The sequence below is a fragment of the Hetaerina americana genome, unplaced genomic scaffold (assembly GCF_022747635.1).
Source record: "Hetaerina americana unplaced genomic scaffold, ioHetAmer1.1.p SCAF_9, whole genome shotgun sequence".
Lineage (NCBI taxonomy): Eukaryota > Metazoa > Arthropoda > Insecta > Odonata > Calopterygidae > Hetaerina > Hetaerina americana.
Window position 1 is genome coordinate 32,886,058 of NW_027287538.1, and position 19,945 is coordinate 32,906,002.

Sequence of the window (19,945 nt, forward strand, 5' to 3'; positions counted from 1 at the left end):
GTTTTTTTTTATTTCTATATGCCTACTTCTTAAAAAAAATCTGGGTAGTCTAATTTTAAAACTCAAATTTCCTAGACAGTTGAATATGGAAGTAACACACTTCCCACACACGCCCTTCTCCATTTAGCATAATCCATCCAATTGCTTAACCTTATACGATGCATTAGTTTTAACTGTTAGTATTAAAAAATGTGAGTGCCACTATGTGTACAAAAAGGGCTACCTGATGATATCAGAAGAGCTAACAACACAAACTGGTAGATAATTACAAACGCAATACCAATTAATCAACAAATCCACATGCATCTAGAAAAGTTGTTCATCAAAGCGAAAGGTACCTATTATTATATCAGAACACTATTCAATTTATTTTATTAGGTAGAATTTAAGACGACAGTAAATATAATATGGTTTGGATTTTTAAGCCATCATTTTTGGGGGAAACAACCAAATTATAGGAATGGTTAGTAAGGTATGCAGAAAGTTTGCCATGAAGAATTTAAAAATTTTATTTCAGCAATGCTATATTTAGTAATATAGATTTTCATTTTCTCCAAATTAAAATATTTAAAAGGGTCATAAAGTCATAATACACATTGTGGAAGGGTATGTAAATATTAATGTTAACAGAACATAGGACATGAGGTTGATGACTGATGAGGAAATGAAACCATGAGGAAATGTCTCCGAGACAATTCATTCACCCATCTTCATCTTTGAAGGTGGACTGGCCTAGTGTGATACCAGAAGTTTCCCAGTAAGCCACTGTGCAAAGGTCTAAATGCCAAACAAGTCCTCTAATTAATTAGAAGAGATGGGTTTTTATAAAATAATATTCTGGACCTATCTAGTAGCCAGCCCACCCCTGGTTGTCATAGACTTGAACTCATAATATCAAGATCAATATTCTTCTGTGAATATCTAGGTGAACTGCAACTGCTCTTATATGGCCATGTCAGCAATATGAAAACGTGCAATTAATTCTGCTTGAATGTTGAAGTATAGATCAGCCCGCAGTACAGTGATTCCCTAACACCCTGTATGGGGTTAAGAATATCATCATTCAAGGATACTGAATTGCTGAGTTATTGATAGGTAAAGTGATATCACAGGCATGGCTCATCACTAGTGATAAGAGTTATATCTTATTTAACTACAGGCATTATTTCATACCTGCTTACATAAATGCAATATTTACAATTACCACCACAGCGGGATCAAGTTTAAATGCACATTTCCAAAGTATAAATAGTTGGACATAACAAAGACATGGTGCAGGTTGTATTCCAGGATCGGTTTTTGTAGGGCTTAAAAATGTGATGGTTAATTTATTTGAACCCCAGCAAATGTAAAAAAATCTATTCAGCTTGGTAGTTTTAAGCTAAAAAAAAACAAGTGATACCCAACCACTGGCAGCTCAATGGATGTTGCAAAGAATACATACCATGACAGTTTGTACAGGGAGTATACTTATGGCATGACAAAAAGATCCAAGATATTGAAGTGTATTTTATGCACCAAAGGGCATCGTTTACTTAGAGCAGGAATGCTCAAGTCATTTGTGGGCTGGGGTGAACTTGGGGGGGGGGGGGAGGGAGAACTACACACAAGTTATCCTGAGTATACTGGAATCAATGGCAAAAGACTGAAAAGAGGCTGAAATTTGACCAAGCTTTGGAGGGGTGGTGTTATGCCTTAACCCGAGTAGACCTTAATGAATGCCAGATTAACCTTCTCACATAATACACAACAAATATTCTGTTTATAGTCACCAGTAAGAGAGAAAATTTGAGCATATCTGATTCAGAGCATCAAGGCAAAAGAATAATGTTAGTTAAAATGACTATTCAAATGATAGTTAACATCAAAGAGATGTCATTTTTCACATTCTAAATTGTTTAACTTTCAAATTCATAGAATACATGTTTACCATTCTATTAAACAATTATTAAAAATCATTGAATGTAAGCTAAAACTACACTATAAACTTTTGTTAACTCCTACACTAAATATGATCACACCGGCAATGCTCATTACAAACTTCACTATGATGTCTATTGCTTTATTTACACCTTAAGGTAATCAGTCAAATTATTACACACAATGTATCTTTTTGCATGATGCACACACACCTATCTCCTGGCTGTTACGACATGTTTGATGCACTTGTTCACCAAGGGGCAGATTTTCTTGTAAATAATGAATTCTTTAATTTTCCTTAAGGAGGTTCACACATGAAATTACATATTCAAGGAAATGCTGAAAATTACCTTTTTTTATTTATAAGGCTGGAACATTGATCAAAGAAATAAATTGGGCTTTCCACATATCACATGTTATCAATGATGTCAATTTTTTATGGGTTCTAGAGGGAAACAAAATCATTAAGTATTCTTCAAAAATGTTTAAAAAATAAAATTAGAGCCCAAGACTTTTTTTTCATGCAATAGAGTTTAATGAACTCATTAAGTTTTTCCTCAGAAATGATAAAAACTTTCAAATACATATATTTAATAGGATATCTACACTTAAAGATTAAAAATTTTTAAATTGGTATGGACATCACCCAAACATTATTGTGGCCTTCCATTAATAATTCAGGCTACATCAAGGCCATTACAAATAGTAGTTGTAAAAACACATTGGCCACTCTACAGATTAATTAGAAAAATCTATCATTTAATTATTTGCCCTTCTGTTTTTACTGATCCCCTATATTTATTCCTAGTGCTGATTTTGAGATTTTATGAAGCAAATGATTTCCCATCCACAATTGATTTCATTTAGGTGTAAATCGACAGTAATAATCAACAGAAAGTAAACAAATACTGTTTCTGACATTGTTTAAAATGCAATTGATATATCATAAACCAGTCATGTAGACTTTTTAAATTTTGTTAATTTGTGATCAACTGCTATGACAATGGTAAAAAAATCTGTAGATCTATATCCTAACTAAATCTAACTATCCCCTATAATAAACCTAACTCACCCAGTACACAAGCGTATAATCACAATAATAGCATTTATGTTATCCAATGTAATATTGTCATATTTGTAGTAGGAACAAAATTGGTATCATTTTACTATTCAATTGGTAAACTTACTGGCCCTTAGATACAGGGCTTAGTCTCCATCAAAACGCTTCAGTTGAATCAATCATCTTCCTTCAGATGTGAATATTATATTAATCTGCCAAGGAATGACTAACATTAGCAAAGATAGTTTGGTGTGAGGCCAATATGGGTGTACGCTGGATGTCTCGTATATTTTTCCTAACCGACATCCCATATTGAAATATTTTCATACCATTAAATGCACAGCCACACCTCATTTTGCCTCAAGGAGGTTGTCTTTTTTTGGCATTTTAGTATGGTTTAAGTCAATCATTTACCGTTTCATCTACCTTATTTTTTTATAAAATCCAAGGAATTGTAAAATTCAATAATAAATTACTTGCAATTGCATAATTAAAGTTTAATGTCAGAGAACTGTCACCACGGGTCATATTATTGGATTGCAGGGTATAAGGCTAGTATACGCCGAGTCTATTAAAATCTATCTAAGTGTATTAAAATCTATCTATCTAAGTCTTTTAAAATGCAACGACTTTGTCACTGAATAGATGAGAAAGAAATAAATGCTAAATTATATGATATATGATGAAAATATATGGCCCCGTTGGTTTTACCATTATCTTTCATGAAACAGCAATAAGATACCTCTCTTGAAACAACTCATGCACACAAGTGTTAAAAGCTATCAAACACAATTCAATTTCCAAACATTTTAATCATCAAAGATCTCAATTACAGTCAACTTTATTGATTACAAAGTAACTGTAGCTTGGCAATCAACTAGACACCATTGAAGACCATTAAATGCATCATTATAATGATTTTTTAAAAGATTTTATCATAAGCATAATTTGTAATCATTCATTATGTATGTACATAAATTTGCTGAGGATTGAGGAGGCTGGACGACAGTGAAATAAGAAAAGTACGATAGAAAGATGGTTAGTAGTAGAGTGAGCAGAACAGTCATCATAGCCTGATCAGAGTTAAGCAGCTGGCTTCTCGTCACTGACAGTAGTGGCTCCAGATCCTTGAGAATGTGATTCATCACTATCATCTTTGCTCGAGCAAGCAAGGCTTGGGAATCTCTGGTAGAGAGCTGCTCTGTATTTGGGGTGGCTGAAAGATGAGGAAGTATTTATTCATTGCTGTGGAGATCTATTTATGACACACCAAGTCTTAATTTTTTAATCTCCAGGGCAGACGTAAGGATTTATGGCATCCTAGGTAAGCCATTTCTGTTAAATCCCTTATAAGGTAAAGCAGTGGGATTGGCAAGATAATCATTGAGCCTGGAGTAATTATATTGAGTAGAATCTCAACACTCACTTGGATTCCCTTAATTTCTTTCCATCCTCTTTGATAGCCTGATCTAGGCCAGAATGGAACACAGCATTAAGGTGACAGGAGAGGAACAACTGAGCAGGGTATGATCACTTGTACTTACTAGAAACTTCGTTTATTAATAGAGTTAGTATAAACCAGTTTAGAATCCTTCTTTGTTATTATTATGAAAGATTGCTTTTCATTAATTGACAACAGTACTACTAAAATATTTACCACATTATAATGTTATTACAAATTTTACTTATTTCAGTAGAAGGTGTTACCTAGAGGAATATGTAGGGAGGATGGAAAATCAGATTCATCACAAATTATCATTACAAAATACCAAATTAAGAATTAGTTCATTTTGGATATGTAGAATAACAGTAAAATTTCATGCAGCCATGCTTTAGTTGATTATGTAAGTTAAGTGATTCTATAAATCTATCAGGCTATATAAGGCAGTGAACCATTGAAATAACTACTTAAAAGAGTATTTCAAACCCCAGTTACATTGACACCATTAGCTTTACAGACAGAAATTATTCTTCCAATGGTTTTCTAAAAAATGACAAAACAACAAAACTTGTAATTTGGACATTTATATATTATATGATGTTAAAATTTAAAATCGATATCACCCTTGTAACTCAGTATAACTATGATTAACCATTTGTTTTTGCTGACACACATTCCACCAAATACTGCTACAAATCAATCAGCTAAAATAAAAATTTTTCCCAGAAGAAATCCAAAACTTTATTTGACCTGTTTTCCCCATGCAACTTTACTCACAGTCAGTCCTCATCTTCGTTGTAAAGTGTCAAGAAAGCTTCATAAAATGTTTTTATTAATCCCTGGAAAACAAATATATCCTTTAAATTTCCAATCGTCCTCTTTTCTAACCTGATTCCATAGACAATTGGGTTGTAACAAGAGTTGGCCTTGGCAAATACTGCACCCCAGATGGTAGATAATGGACTCAATGCAGCCGGTGAGAAAAAACCAGCAAGGTTGATGATGAGATATGGTGTCCACGCAACAAACCACAGTGAAATGGTCATCAAAGCAATCTGTTGAAAACAGAAAATTAGTTTTGAAATAATACTATGTCAATAGAAGAATTAATGCTTTAATAGTCTTAAAGAAATGAATATTGCAACACAAAAATAGGCCCTGATGTCAGTTAGCTTAAATATTGATAATAACTTGTTTCATACGCAATTATATTATTACATTGAAGTTATATAATGATCGATAACAATAATTACTGCACTATCTTTGACTTTTAACAAATAAACAGACACACAGCTGTGGTATTACACACTTGGTAATACAAAAGCAATGTGTCTGTATTTTATGACAATTACGTTATTGCCCATTCCTGTGTACTTTCTTGCTATATTTTAGTTTATCCCTCCTTTTTATTGAGCAATTATACATTAGAAATGGTGCATACTTCTAGGCATGTTATGCTTCCCAGGATTGAGGAAACTAAGAAGGCTAGCAACAAAAGGTAGCCTTCACACGGTATAGCAAAGTTTCTCAATGCTACAAGTCGAAGTACAAGTTCTGTGAAAGTCGTAAATGTAGAAAAAATTTCAAATTCACACCCTGAGTGAGGTAGAAGAGTCACAAAAATCTACGCCATTGATGGGGAAATCACAAGAAATTACCCTCGTACATTAACTTGGAGAAACAGACCCTAGACAGCTGTAAAGAACTAATGCCTACCTATGTTAATATTGTTCCACAGTCAATGATTACAAACTATTGTTTAGATACAAGATCAAATGGAGGAAGGGGAAGGTGCACAGCAATTTTCAAAAATGACTAACACTTGTCATGAGGTGCGTAAATAATAATAAAAATACACCTACAGTTACTAGAATAAGTTCTGAAAAGATGAAGTTACCACTTTTACTGGTGAAAGATCCATTCGAAATGATGTTTCCTTGATATTTGATAAATTTAATGGAAAACTGACAATAAGTTGAGTTTTGACACTAGTTCGACTTGGTGAACTTCACGCTCTTTAATGGCGCTCAACTTTTTCTTACTGGCGCTCAAGTTTTCGGTAATATTTCACAATTGACCACAAATTTGAATTATCACCAATGGACCGAACTGTTCATGCGAAACTTCCGAGCAAAACCAAGAGATTCAATGCTAAAGACTTTCAAAAAACAACTAAAATTATATTAGTGATAACTCTTGCCTGTAGAGCTATCTGCCCGCCAAATTCTAATGTATATATATATATATAGCATGACTTAAAATAGCAGACTACTCCGATGCTAATAGGGAAAAACAATGAATACCAAAATTATTTTGATAAACACGATTTAATTTCAGTTGTTTCTATGCAAATTGAATCTTTTTTCATAAAATATAAGTAGCTACAGAGATATTCCGTCGGTATGGATGGACAAGTCAGAAATAAAAAAATAACTAATAATTAGAGAGAGACTTCCTGGCAAATATTTGATCTCTTTTTTAACTTCTGAGGCACTTACTCCTAGCCCATGCTGTTATTGTCCCAATATTAATTCCCTCTTCGATATTTCATGCTTTCAGCCCAATTTTATCTCTCACAACAAGTCTAGGCAGTTCATTTTTCTTTCATAATTTCCAAACATCTCCCCTCTGCCACGACCGTCAGCATCCCGCAGCTTCTCAATATCTCCACCATCCACCTTTTCCGCCCCAATTGAATTTTGCTTAGCCAATTCCTCTCTTCATTTACCGCAACTTCATCGTTCGTAGAATCCCGTATCCCTCTCTTAACAGATTGTTTTCCTCCGTCTCCCCGATTCCAATGGATTTGTACATTGTATTGGATAGAAGAACAAAGTATACAATATAAAACCTAATGAATGTGAAGGAATTTGATGACTTGAAGAGATCAGTGAAAATAAAGGTGAAAAGGATTGGCCGCAGCGTTTCCTCAATGTGATTCTTGTTTTGTGCGGCAACTAAAATAATCGATTTTCCCTAAACGCTTTTTGTGCTCAAATCGCAAAGAGCAATTATTAAAAAGTTTATAAATATTATATACATGAAAATGTTTTATTCTGCAAAACTATTTTGAAAAAAAAAACAACATGATTTTCGACCATGTTGGAAATACATTTACTCTGTAGATCTGGAACGTACCTTTTTATGGACAAACGGTAAAACATAGTGTGATATAAGTATACCTTTTTTGGTTCTTATGTATAGTTCTGATTAACTTGCGAGCGAAAAATCCAAGGAAAGAATTGCAGAATCCAACTCGTTTTCATTTAATCGTTCCTAACACAATTGTCAATTATAAATTACCTGTTCAGGGAAGGTTTCAGACGGTCAATAAAAAATACGAGTATTACTCGCATTATTTATTACATACATGTAGGCTAAAATTATTTCTTTCTTCGATTCTTCATACTTTCTGAGACTTTGATATATCAAAGGCGCCGTAGTCCAGGGGTAGAACGTTGAACAACTGACCGGAGGGATCAGGTTCGATTCGGGTCCAAACACACCTCTCTGGTCACCCTAAGCTCCACCAAAGCTGTGTGACTTTTCGTGTGCCAGATCTTCCTGGGAAACCATAACCGGGACAGAGAAAGGAACTGGCCCCCCTACACTGATGTGTTAATTTCACACGCCGTCGGTCTTAGTACTGGGTGAACTGTACCATCACCTACCAAACCGACCTTCGGGTTGATTACTGTGTTCATAGTTCTTTTTTGGAAAGGGTTTCCCGAAAATCACTTTGGTGCAATAGAGTAAGGGCTTAAAAGTGATGTTCAAATTGAATTTGGACCAACACCTTAAAATATTTTTCAAATGAGTTGGGTTTTTCGATGAACTATTTGATGATCGCCTTTTGCCTATTAAAGGTGTTTTAATTGTCCTCCTTTCATATTCAGCCAATGAATTTTGGACTTAATTAACCCTTAGATGGACTGAACGTTGAACTTACGGCATACGTATTTATCCTGTATCTACTATGGCGTCTTTGCTGTGTTGAATTGTGTTAATTTAAACTTCTGATCAGAGTTACGCTAGAATATGACCTTAGGTACGTGCAAAACTCAAGGGGGAGGTTCACCTTAGCTAATTTGACCTCAGCATTGGTGGCTTTGGTCTCAGCGCTCCTGAGGGAGGCCACGTTCATCTTCTTCGCCTGCTCTTTCATCTGCCGCTCATGGACAGCGACGGCCTAGGATAGAAAAACCCTGGATTAATACATGTTTTATGTATACCTATGAAAGCCATGACCGTATTTTTTTCCTCTCTTCCATTATTTTTTATTCCACTAATTAACCGACTTCATTTTTTTGTTTCTTTTGTTTTAACTGTTTCAATTGGCGATTTCCATTCTCAGATGAAATTGGGAGTCAGAGACATTCGATGGAAAGGACATTTGCAGAAAATGAGGTATTGAATGGTAGGATAATGGGAGAATTTAGTTTCACGACATGGGAAAAACGACAGGTATTTTAGACAATAAAAAAGGATGAGTATAATAAAAGGCTGAATCCAGCTGCACGAAAGGTATTTCTGGTATTTCCATTCTGCACAATATCTTTAGAATCTCATGACTATATGCAATAGCTTTACGAAGTGAAATGAATATGGATTAGAAGTGAAGTTAATTTTTCTCATGAGTTGTAATTAAAGGTACAAGTAACTAATAGTTGCAGAATGGAATATATTTGCGGAACTCTGGACGTGGAAATCCAGTATTCTATATTAATTTAGCATCCTTTTCAAGATTTTTTCCCAAATATTTACATTGAAACTTAATTACTGGGTAATTTTATTATTTCAGACGTGACTTTTTCAAACAGAAATTAATTCCTCTCGCATGTATTTAAATGAGTGCTAAAGTAACAAAGTCATGAAATAATTTAATTTTCTAATTGCTACATACTTAATTAACTTAACTCACCAAGGTCGATTAAATGTATTTCAACAAAGCGAGTAAGGCGGAAATAGTGCAGGATGTAGCAAAAGAGTACAAATACTGTTTTACTACATCTCATCATCCACTACTTTGAAAAAATTACTATATTTAAGAGCATTAATTTTCAGATTGAAAGAACATAATTTATAGTTGGACAGACAGTGTATGGATGTATGACAATTGTGTTATCTACGAGGGGAGGGAGAGAGGCGAAAAAACAGGAGAAAATACCATTTACAATTGCTAACACCAAATTGCAACTTATTGTCAGAACCGATTCCATTTGTACAGACTAACCAGTAAGGTTAGACACGTTCAATTTTCGTTTAAATGAAATATATCGTTAAAATTTATCCATACCAGGCATTAGACTTATTTATTTTTATTAGTTTTTTTCGTTCGATAGTTGAAAAATTCAAACAATTGGAAGTGGCGTAAAAAAAATAACGACTTTATAGAAATTTTAAAAGTGATTGGAAGAATTGGTAAGAATCAAATTGGGGGTTAATTAATTAAGATCAACCAATACTTTTGTATGAAGTTGGAGTAGTCTCCAGTGGATCACATATACGTACATTAGAGGTAAAGTTAAATGTGTATGAAGCGAATGCGTGTAGATGTCCCTTTTCTTGGTTAAGGCTACAAAATGTATTGACGTCATTCATTTTTATTTAATTTACGAGTCGGAAATATAACAGTTGGGGTGATGCAGGAGGTCCGACAACGTACCTTAACGATGTACCAGTAAGCGTAGATGATGACGAAGAGAGGGAGGCCATAAACGAACATGCCATAGGCCCAAATGTACGAGACACTGACCCAGTCGCGGGACAGATAGTCGGTTCCGCAAGAAGTCATATTCCCTTCTGGCACGTACCTGAAAGTTTAATACGTATGAGTAAATAAAGAGAAGTAGAGGCTGGAAAAGGAGTGTTTTCAGTCCTAAGGCTTTATATCACCACCAGATTCATACCTAAGGTGGGTACTCAGCTTCGACGCATAATTTATATGAATTACGTTTAATTTAAAAAAAAGGCTCACAAAGATGGTTTGATAGATGAGGACAGAGTGGTTTCATAGTCGGGAGAAGGAACGCAAAAAGACCTATCATCCTTCCACACTCTTCAGGCGTGTTATTAAGCTGCCAGAAGTCTGGGGTGAAACACAACGGAAACATTCATAATGACACTACTGAATAGGTGGTAATCTAGCAAGTTTACGTGTATGCCTCTGGCATGCATCAGATCACGCACCGACTCGGAGAACCAAATAATGGTGTTTAAATCAGAGAGCTTGGAGTCAAATGAACAAATTCGAGGAATCACCTTTCGTTCTCATAATTTACGACCAAAGCACGTATAGAAGGGAACACTTGCATGTAAAAAAAATTGCATTTCAAGGATTTCCTTTTTCGTCGCCTTTTCTTAGTCCTAAGTCGTATTTCTTCGTCGTCCATCCTGGAATTCTAAATCAAATTATCTTGGGGTATTGTTTAGCTGTACATTAAATAATAATTACTATTAATAGGAGTTGATTAGTGGTAGATATATTTTTTTGACGGACCCAAGGACTGCTATTCTGCTGCGATTCTAAGCCTTGTCTAACACAGCACTAAGTGCCCTAAAATGGCGTATTACAACTAAGTTTTTTTACCTTCACATTTTTTATTTCATCCTTCCAAAAATCTGTTCCTCCCTCTATTTCACTCATCCCTCATTCTTTCTACTTTCAAGGTCTTATACATTAAATTTCCAGTCAATTTGCCCCATATTCAATTTCAATGCATCTTTTAATTACTTCCAAGGCGATTCTCTCTTCAGCTGAGTCTACCCGAATGAGCCGATCACAGCAACTACAAGAAATGCTGGAGGTCCATGGTAGTAACAAAATTTAAAAAAAACCACACCAAGTTTGAACCTAGTGTTGGCGATTCGGACACTGCTCTCGATAGCATAACATAGGACAGGAATCATAAGTACCAGTATCTAGGGCAGGTATACTTTATCAGTTATACGGTATCACAACAATCAATTCTGGTACTTCACTCCGTTTTAACTTCACACTAGTATTGACTATGATAAAGATATCAAAATTAAATTAATTATTCTAAGAAACAGACTCAGTTGTTACTCTGCGGAACTCTGTAGTATTGGGATAGTTTGATGAGGTATCAACAATGGAGTTTCCACACGTAGTGCTTTCGTTCACGATCATCGTTTTGTTGCAAAGCAGAATCTGCAGGCGAAGATTTTGCTTGGCAATGAAACCATTATCGTGAGAAATAAAGTTAAATGTTAAAATATCAGATTTGATACTTTATTTAAGTTTCACAATCAGTTATGGATTTCTAAATGAACTAACCTTTTCCAGAGATGTTACCTAGCGCAAGAAACGTACCGGTAACTAGTAATAATCCAAAATACTGGCACTAACCCCTGTTTAGAATACTTTAATTAGTTTACTCGGAGAAAGAATCATGATTCAGAGCCTTCTGTCCCTATTAAAGTTTTAATCTTTCCCGTAATAATTTTGCTCCCCAGTCCAACAGGTAAATTACCTGTGAAGCTTATCGCACTCGTGTAATATGTCCTCATTTAGAGGAAACCTCTACTCACCTATTCCACCCGAGCAGTGGGGCCAGTGTCCATCCAATCGAGTTGACCCATACCAAAAATATCCAGGTGAGGGCCTTTTTGACTGTCATCGGTGAGGCAGACAAGCCCTGTAAGGATACAAAGAAAGGTCGACGATGCAGAGGATAATTGTGAGAGCAAATAATTAGGGAAATGTGTGAACACTTAACTTTACGTACAACCCGGACCTATCTTTATATATCTCCAATTTCGTTATTCTGCCTCACTTTTACTTTATCAATAGTTGCATTCTCTCTACTTTAAACGGTCTGTATTAACATTAATAAAGCGATGCTCATCGCATTGTTCGACTCAAAAGACGTTATCCACAAAGAGCGTGTGCTCATAGACAGTGGTGAATATAAATCATCAATTGGAAGTCCTCGAAAGACCGCGGATACGAGTGCAACGGGTCAGGAAGGAGATCTTTGCAAAATGGAGACTGCTCCATGACAACGCACCGTCCTACACCGCTTTCCTCTTGACCGGGAACCAGGCCGAGCACAAAGTGGCAACACTTCCTCAGCTCCGATGTGGTACCACCGGGGCATTCTTTGTTCCCAAGAATAAAAAGGAGCTTCAAAGACAACCAATTTGGAGCGTTGGATAGAGTCAAAGAGTTTATACCTGAATGAAATTCCCGTCGACGCCGTCCAGGAAGCGTACCACGACTGGCAGAGGCACTGGTAACGGTGTGTCGATGTACAGGGGTGATATTTTGAAGAATATTAGTAATTTCTACTTTGATCTGCAACAGATTTTTTCCCGAATTGATCCTACTTATTTTTGGGACAGAACCGTTGGCTTCACAATTTTCAGTTAGCTAAGTTTAAAGCAATAGCCGTTCATGACGAATAATCGATAATGTCATTGCAACAACTGAATACTATGTTGTTCAGAAATATCGAAATAAAACAGCAAATTAATAATCAATTTAACAACACGACTCGGATTTAACTTTCTGCGAGCGTTCTGCAACCACAAATTACAAGTTAATGCTTAATAATCCTCTGCTCTGAATCTTATAGTATTGAAACTAATGTTAGCGTTGATTCGTGACTGGGACAAAGATTAAATGTAGAGAGATGCGGTTCAAAATGTGCTCTAATTTTCAGATTAATTATTCCTATTAAGTGGTGCACGATATTTTTATAAACAAAATAAGCCCCGTATTGCTTCAAAACTACTTTCTAAACATTTGATCACGAATTGTAGCGCTTGTAATAAATATGCAGATGTCTATTTGGTTGTTTCTAGTGAAATTTGAAAAAGCATGACTATTTCTACAAAAAGCTGGACAAATCCTAAAAGGTTGTGAGTTCAACAAATTATGGTTCCCAGAAAAAATACAAAAACTACTCAGTTATATAATAAAGCAGAGTGTCTTGCCTGTCGCGAGAACCCATTAAAGTTATTTAGTATCATTAAGTAAATAGAAAAAATGTAATCATACTAAGAGCCATCTCGCGACAAACATGGTTTCTCTGGTCCGGATTTACATCTCTGCTATACCTTACCTTTACGAAATCTCCGAGATACAACAGCAGAACCGAAAGAGCTTCGTCATCACGATTGTTCCATGTCCATATAATTGTGTGGGTCTTTTAGTGAGGGGGATAATCACTGTAACATGGCTTGGTGCAGCCAATGCACTTAATCGGAGGGGGAACTCTCCGAGAGCTTGGTTGTCAAGAAGAGTCTCACCTAATTCCCAGCTTTCCCCGAGTCCGGCCTAACAGCTAGCTCCCCATAAGCCGGAGTTGCCGTAATCCCATTTCACTAATGTTCTCCTCCCCGTGCGCCGAGGTGCTATTAGCCACGGGTGACTGCGCGGATTTCGGGAGGGAAAGCGATGTACGCTCGAACGCACGGCCGCGAATAAAATACAATCCGGAGACGTAGTTAAAAAAAAACCTTTGAAAAAATGTCTCCTCCCACTGAAACTCCTGTCTATCTTGAATACGCAAGCGCAAGTCAAACTGAAGAGCGTATCTTCTTAATAGTGGCTATACACGGAGAGACATTAATAGATAAACAAAAAACACACACACACACACACATATATATATATATATATATATATATATATATATATATATATATATATATATATATATATGCTTGTACTCTAACTGAACAGAATACTTAAACAAAATGAAAAAGTTAATAATAGAGTAATCAAATTTTATAGGGTAATAACGAAGAATACTCAATTTTTTGTAGTTCAATCTATTATCGTAATCAAAATAAACCTCTCCAATACGTATTCACGTAGCCAAGAATTAACACCATGCATACTTGCCTTAACTATGACGTTGTAACGGTCCAATGCAATAACTGCCATGGTCCAGATTGATACGCAGCCGAACAGAGATCCCAGCATTCCATAAATTTGGCACATAAAAGGTCCTGCGGGGTGCAAGATGAGAATATAGAAATCAACGTTGACAGTTTAAACATTTAAAAGATAATCAAAGACCCGACAAAGTTGTCCGCCACTTTGTAACTGTGGAATAATGGAAATGTACAATTGGAAGTCTACGATTATTAAAATATAAAATACTTCACGTCAATCTTATTTTACAAATTTTTCATTTCATTATAACATATGCTCGTTTCTCATTCATTTATTTTATTTCTCACAATATCCTCTTTATATCGCAATGAGAGCCTATTAGTTACTTTTATCTGGTACTAGATACTTCTACTTCTGTCTGGTCCATTTGGAAATATGATATTTATCCATAAAAAGCGCACGTCTATATATTATGTTAACAATGTCATTAAAAATACAAAGAACTTGTTGGGTCAATAAATCAATAAATTATGGTATAAAATAAACCTACGCCTTAAAATTCAGTTACCTTAGTCGCGCACTCCGGGAATAAATACTGGGGCATTTTCATTATCAAGTGTATGCCTACGGCATTGAACGTTGGTGCACGCAAGTTTTATGCATACGTAATATTGAATAAGTGATTATACGAATGACTATACGCAGCAAGTGATAACTTTATGAAAAATACGGAATTTCTTGAAGTGTCCATAGTTGTAAATCAAATATAGGACACATTTTTGGCAACTTTGATATAATGGGATTCAATGGGAATACCCTTTCGGGGTATTTTCTTTAACAACTTTGAAGTACAATAAAATTAACTGGTATCCAGAAAACTTGGACTTTTTCATAGATGAAAGCCATTTTATATTTTTCATAGAACTGTTTTTACGAGATAGTTTATAAAAGGCAAAAATTAGGCTCTAATAATGCTTTTGGTTGCTTTTGTCAGTTTTTTTGGATGGTCTTCACGGAAGATACCTGTACTATGGTTTCCTTCAAACCCGTTCTTTCTATCTAACTTTCTTTCCACCTTTCCACCTAACTTACTTTCCTTCCACCTGTTCCTTTCCTTCAAATATACTTGATGTTTACCATAAATTAACTATTACTGCACATATTTAGATTCCTTTGGTTTGCACTCGTAATATTAAATAAAAAGGGATACAATCTGGGAAAAAGGTGGTGGAGGTGTTATATTTATTCGTTTAAATATTGGTCATAAACATCGTTTCTAAGACATCGATGACAAAGTAAAGCAAACATTTTAACCATGTCAGATAATCCGTCCTAATTTTATCATTCCGTATCTATTTTCAAAAGCTTGCTGTGTTGATACCCTTTCCTCAAGTACTAAGTTTTGCAATCAGATCACACTACACTCCACAAAATGTTTTCACTGATCTTTTCTGTTCACTTTTACATAAAGTACCCTTCATCAACCTCCGACTCTTTGTAGACGCTTAATTTTTTTAACACTATTTTATTTTAATGATCCTTCTACTCTGCCATCGACTCCATAAAAATTAATCAAAGATATTCATTAGATGGAAGGGAATACAACTAGCTCCGAGACGGGATTTGAACCCACAGTGTCTTGCAAAAAACTGCCAAGAGTTCGTCATTCACCAAATTAAAAGGAGTGGAAAAAGTTACGCTCTAATTACAGAGAACAATGAACGGTTTTTTTTGCAGACCTCTTCTTTTTTCTTACTCCACCCTTATAGTTATATTTCACTGCAAAGTTATGTTTAAGTCCTGGCGAATAAACTGATAGACGGGTTACTCGACCAATGTCACTTACCGAGCACCCACGTTTCGAAGTAGCAGTTGATTGTCATCATGGGCGCCATGGTTCCCATTAGAAAGAAGTCAGATATGGCGAGGTTCACCACAAAGAGGTTGGAGGGCGTCCTGAGTGACTTATTGGTCGAGAATATGTAGATGACGACTCCGTTGCCGCTGAGTGCAACGCAGAACAAGATGAACAAAGCAAACATCAGGAGGGAGTGCCATAGAGGGTTCAGGGGAGGAAACTGAAGCCTGCGAAAGAATTAATCGGTTTGGATAATTTTTATTAATAATACCTGTTAATTCGATTATATACATTTGCTATGGTCGACTTTGCCTGTGGCCGGGTTCGCACAGCGTTGACTGTACTCCGGTCACAAAAGTGAGAACATATACAAGAGAGATTTGAGACCAATAAACGATCATTTTCTCCTCGCATCTTACCAATGGGAGTCAACCAGGAAGAGCATATCCGGTGGCACCTTGTCCACGACGGTCATGTTCCCGTGAAAGCCGCCCGATGGCGCCAGCGAGTAGGCGCTGTAGCTGGCTCCCATCAACGCCGCCATGGCTGTACCTGCATACAAATCCAAATGAAATAATGAGGCACATCACCAAGGGGGGGGCACAGGGGCGTAGATAATTTCTTTTAATGAAAGGGAGAAGGAGTTAAACTATACTTTAACTTAAGATTATCATACTGGACACGTTTATTTAGATGAAATGTTAAGTAAAATATCGCCTGCATAGCCTTCCTTAATTTGAAAAAAAATCCTTCACTTGCAAAGGCATCAATAATTAAATTTTGAAATGCATGAAAAACTAACTTTTCATGAGTAACGTACGGGCATGTATTTTCACGCTGCATATTTATCATCACGGTGAATATTTACGTTCTTTGACCCTCCCCCAGGGCAGGTATGTAATGTGCAGCGCTTAAAATTTATTTTCAAAAATCCCGCTCGCGCTTGGTACCTAGGATGCGGGATTTAAGAGATTCTACCTTATTTTGACAAGGTGGTTAAAATTTGAAAACTGAGAACCGACTTCCCTCTCGATAGAATCGGAATAAGTGTGTCTGTAACATATTGCTGACCAGTTTCGTCGATTAACTGTGTCCAGGCTTCATTGATAATTGTCTACTAATGACGCCGCCGATTATTCCTCTGCATCGAGCACAGGACGAGCAGGTCTTATCAAAAGCAATAAGATTTCGCTGAGAAATCCAAAACATGAGTAATAGATGGAGACATCGGACAGTTAAGATTCTATACATTGTTTATTTATTTACAAACTTATTTTAAACATACCTATATTCTTTATCTTGGGGGATTCTGACCAACTCGACCCCATATTTATACCCCAGGGCCGACAAGACAGACACGTAAAATGTATAGCATGCATGTGAGAAATAGGATTGTGGAGAAGGTGCAAAGATGCAAAAGGAAGTACTACAACGCTGGAACTGGCAATACGAGACGCGAATATACTATATGTACCCGCGCAATAAATTCAATTACTTCGATCAAAGACGGATCGTGTTAACACGGTATACAGCTACGATCGGTGATATTATTTGACAGCTGAGGGTTCGTACTTCATAATGGTAAGGGTTTTAGGTATCGGGGTTTCCCTGAACCCCTCTGTTTTTCACGGCGTCGTCGATATGTATGTTTTCCACGTGAAAGACAAAATTCGGAATGAATAATACATTCTGGTCACCCCATAACCTATCATCGAATGCCATAAAATTGAAAGTAAGGCTCTTTAATATTCTTTTTAATTAACTTTCGGTGGTTGAATCAATTAAAAATTATTAATGATTGACAAGGAGTGACAACAAGCGAAGCATTCTATAGCTAAATTATTTTCTATGTGAGGGTATTAATTCCAGATAATGATGTTGCATTATCTCACGTGCCTTAAAAATGGATTTTAATCCCACCTCATGAGTTTGCACAGACGTCATTTTTATAACCATGCTTTTTTCATAAGATATTGCATTTTTTTGGAAGAATTATAAAAGGTCATAGGTACCTATGTGTATGTGGCAGATTCTGTTAGGTAATATGAATAAGTTTCTGTTGAAGTAGAAATTAACCACATAAAAATGTGATACGATCACATAAAATAAACAGTGCGGCAGTGTTTTTGTTTTCAATCATTATCATAAATATGCGCAAACTCTTTGACCGTAATATAGAAAGGCAGAATAAAAGTTTTAAGAAAATTATGTTTCTGGTTGATGTGAGGATATACTACATGTATGTGATGGAAAGCATTCAAGCACCATTCTGACATAGGATAATTATATTACTTAAGATTAGATGAATGAATACCATAGGATTGACCGCGGAGAAATAAAAGATAGGTAATGGTATGGTTTTGTCAAAGTAAACGGTTAAGACGATTATGATAAGTACGTTTTAAAATCAGTCTAATTAAAGGCAATGGCACTACCTTTGAATACTGAAAGGAGAAAGCTTAGAGGAAATCTAACAATATTATTATTATTATTAGGTAATCTACCGGTTAAGGTAGGTTTTTGGATGGACATAATTACTAATTAAATAATTTGTGACCCCTAGCAAAACACAACATCCTACTCTACACCAGGTCCCTCTTCAGCTCTGAGTACTTTCTTCCTTCCTTCATCCCGTCCAACATCCCTATCCTGTTCCTTCCCTTTCCTCGTTTGCCCAACATTCTCCCCTCAATTACAGTCTTCAACATCCCGCTGCCGGTCAATACCCCCTTCATCCACTTTTCCTGTCTCCAAAGGATTGCTCCCAACGAACCCCTTTCCTCGCCCACCATACCAAGTACTTCCTCGTTTGTTCTAACAATATAAGTATCAAGTAAAAAGAGCCGACTGAAAACATTGCTCTGGATCGTGCGAAAAACAATCGGTTTGCCTATTACTCTTTATCGCCTCCTCCCAAAATGTCCTCAAATTTTTCCCGTGATTCCTCCTCCTTTCTCCTAACCAGGTGATGTTTAACTGTCTGCTTTGTTTGTCCTGGAACTCCATTAATTTTATCAATCTTCCTTTGAAACTTATTTTTATTTCAGATATCTTCTTGTCTGATGCCAAATTCCCTCATATAATTAGTGATTTGCTCCACCCAATCTGTTATCATATTTAATTTGGTGGCGTAACAAAATATTTTCTTTTTCAGCCTGTAAATACTCATGCATAGGAGGTGTTCATAAAACTTCCGTCTTATCTGGCATTTTGTTCCAGTACTGTTCTCAATATTTGTGAAGACGTTCATTTTTCCCTCTTTTCCCATTTGCTATGCTCTTTTTTTCCCAACCGAGGATCTTCCATTTAATTTTTCCATTCTTTCTCCTCAAATTCTTACATTTTATCTTTCTTGTTCAGTATAAGACATTTTGAGCCATTAAGTCCTCCTGGCTTAACAAGTTGACGTAGCACCGCATAATCGTGATAATACTGCATAGGTATGATGGAGCAATTATAGCGTGTAATATAAAGTTTTTCGCCATTTCGATAATATTTGGCATCGTAGCTTTGTATTTCCAAACTACGAAAGTGACGTTATGTGGGCGAAAAAAATGGAATGCGTTAAAATATTTTCAATATGGATGCACATTTTATCTATGCGTGAGTGATACTTGATGAATGTGAGCGTGCAGTTGAAATGCATGCCTTGTAAGTGACAGTCAGGTTATATCGAGTATGCTGTACCAATCGCCAACATACCACAGCAAACTAACGTAACTCTGTCTGGGAGATCTTTCATATAGGATTTCCAACTGTCTACCCACCTCACTCAAAGCAGCCTTCTACCCACCCATAACC

The 19,945-nt window shown here is 36.0% G+C and overlaps 1 protein-coding gene across 1 annotated transcript; it reads right to left on the minus strand.

Annotated features, from left to right (window-relative positions):
- Positions 1 to 3,850: 3,850 nt before the first annotated feature.
- LOC139698767 (rhodopsin-like) lies at positions 3,851 to 16,688 on the minus strand. The gene is made up of 8 exons (XM_071597678.1): positions 16,564 to 16,688; positions 16,133 to 16,371; positions 14,293 to 14,399; positions 11,973 to 12,079; positions 10,087 to 10,234; positions 8,500 to 8,610; positions 5,310 to 5,476; positions 3,851 to 4,196 (listed from the first exon to the last, which is right to left on the minus strand). The coding sequence occupies exons 1-8, from the start codon at positions 16,686 to 16,688 to the stop codon at positions 4,064 to 4,066; spliced, it is 1,137 nt and encodes a 378-aa protein (XP_071453779.1). The 3' UTR covers positions 3,851 to 4,063.
- Positions 16,689 to 19,945: the final 3,257 nt, after the last annotated feature.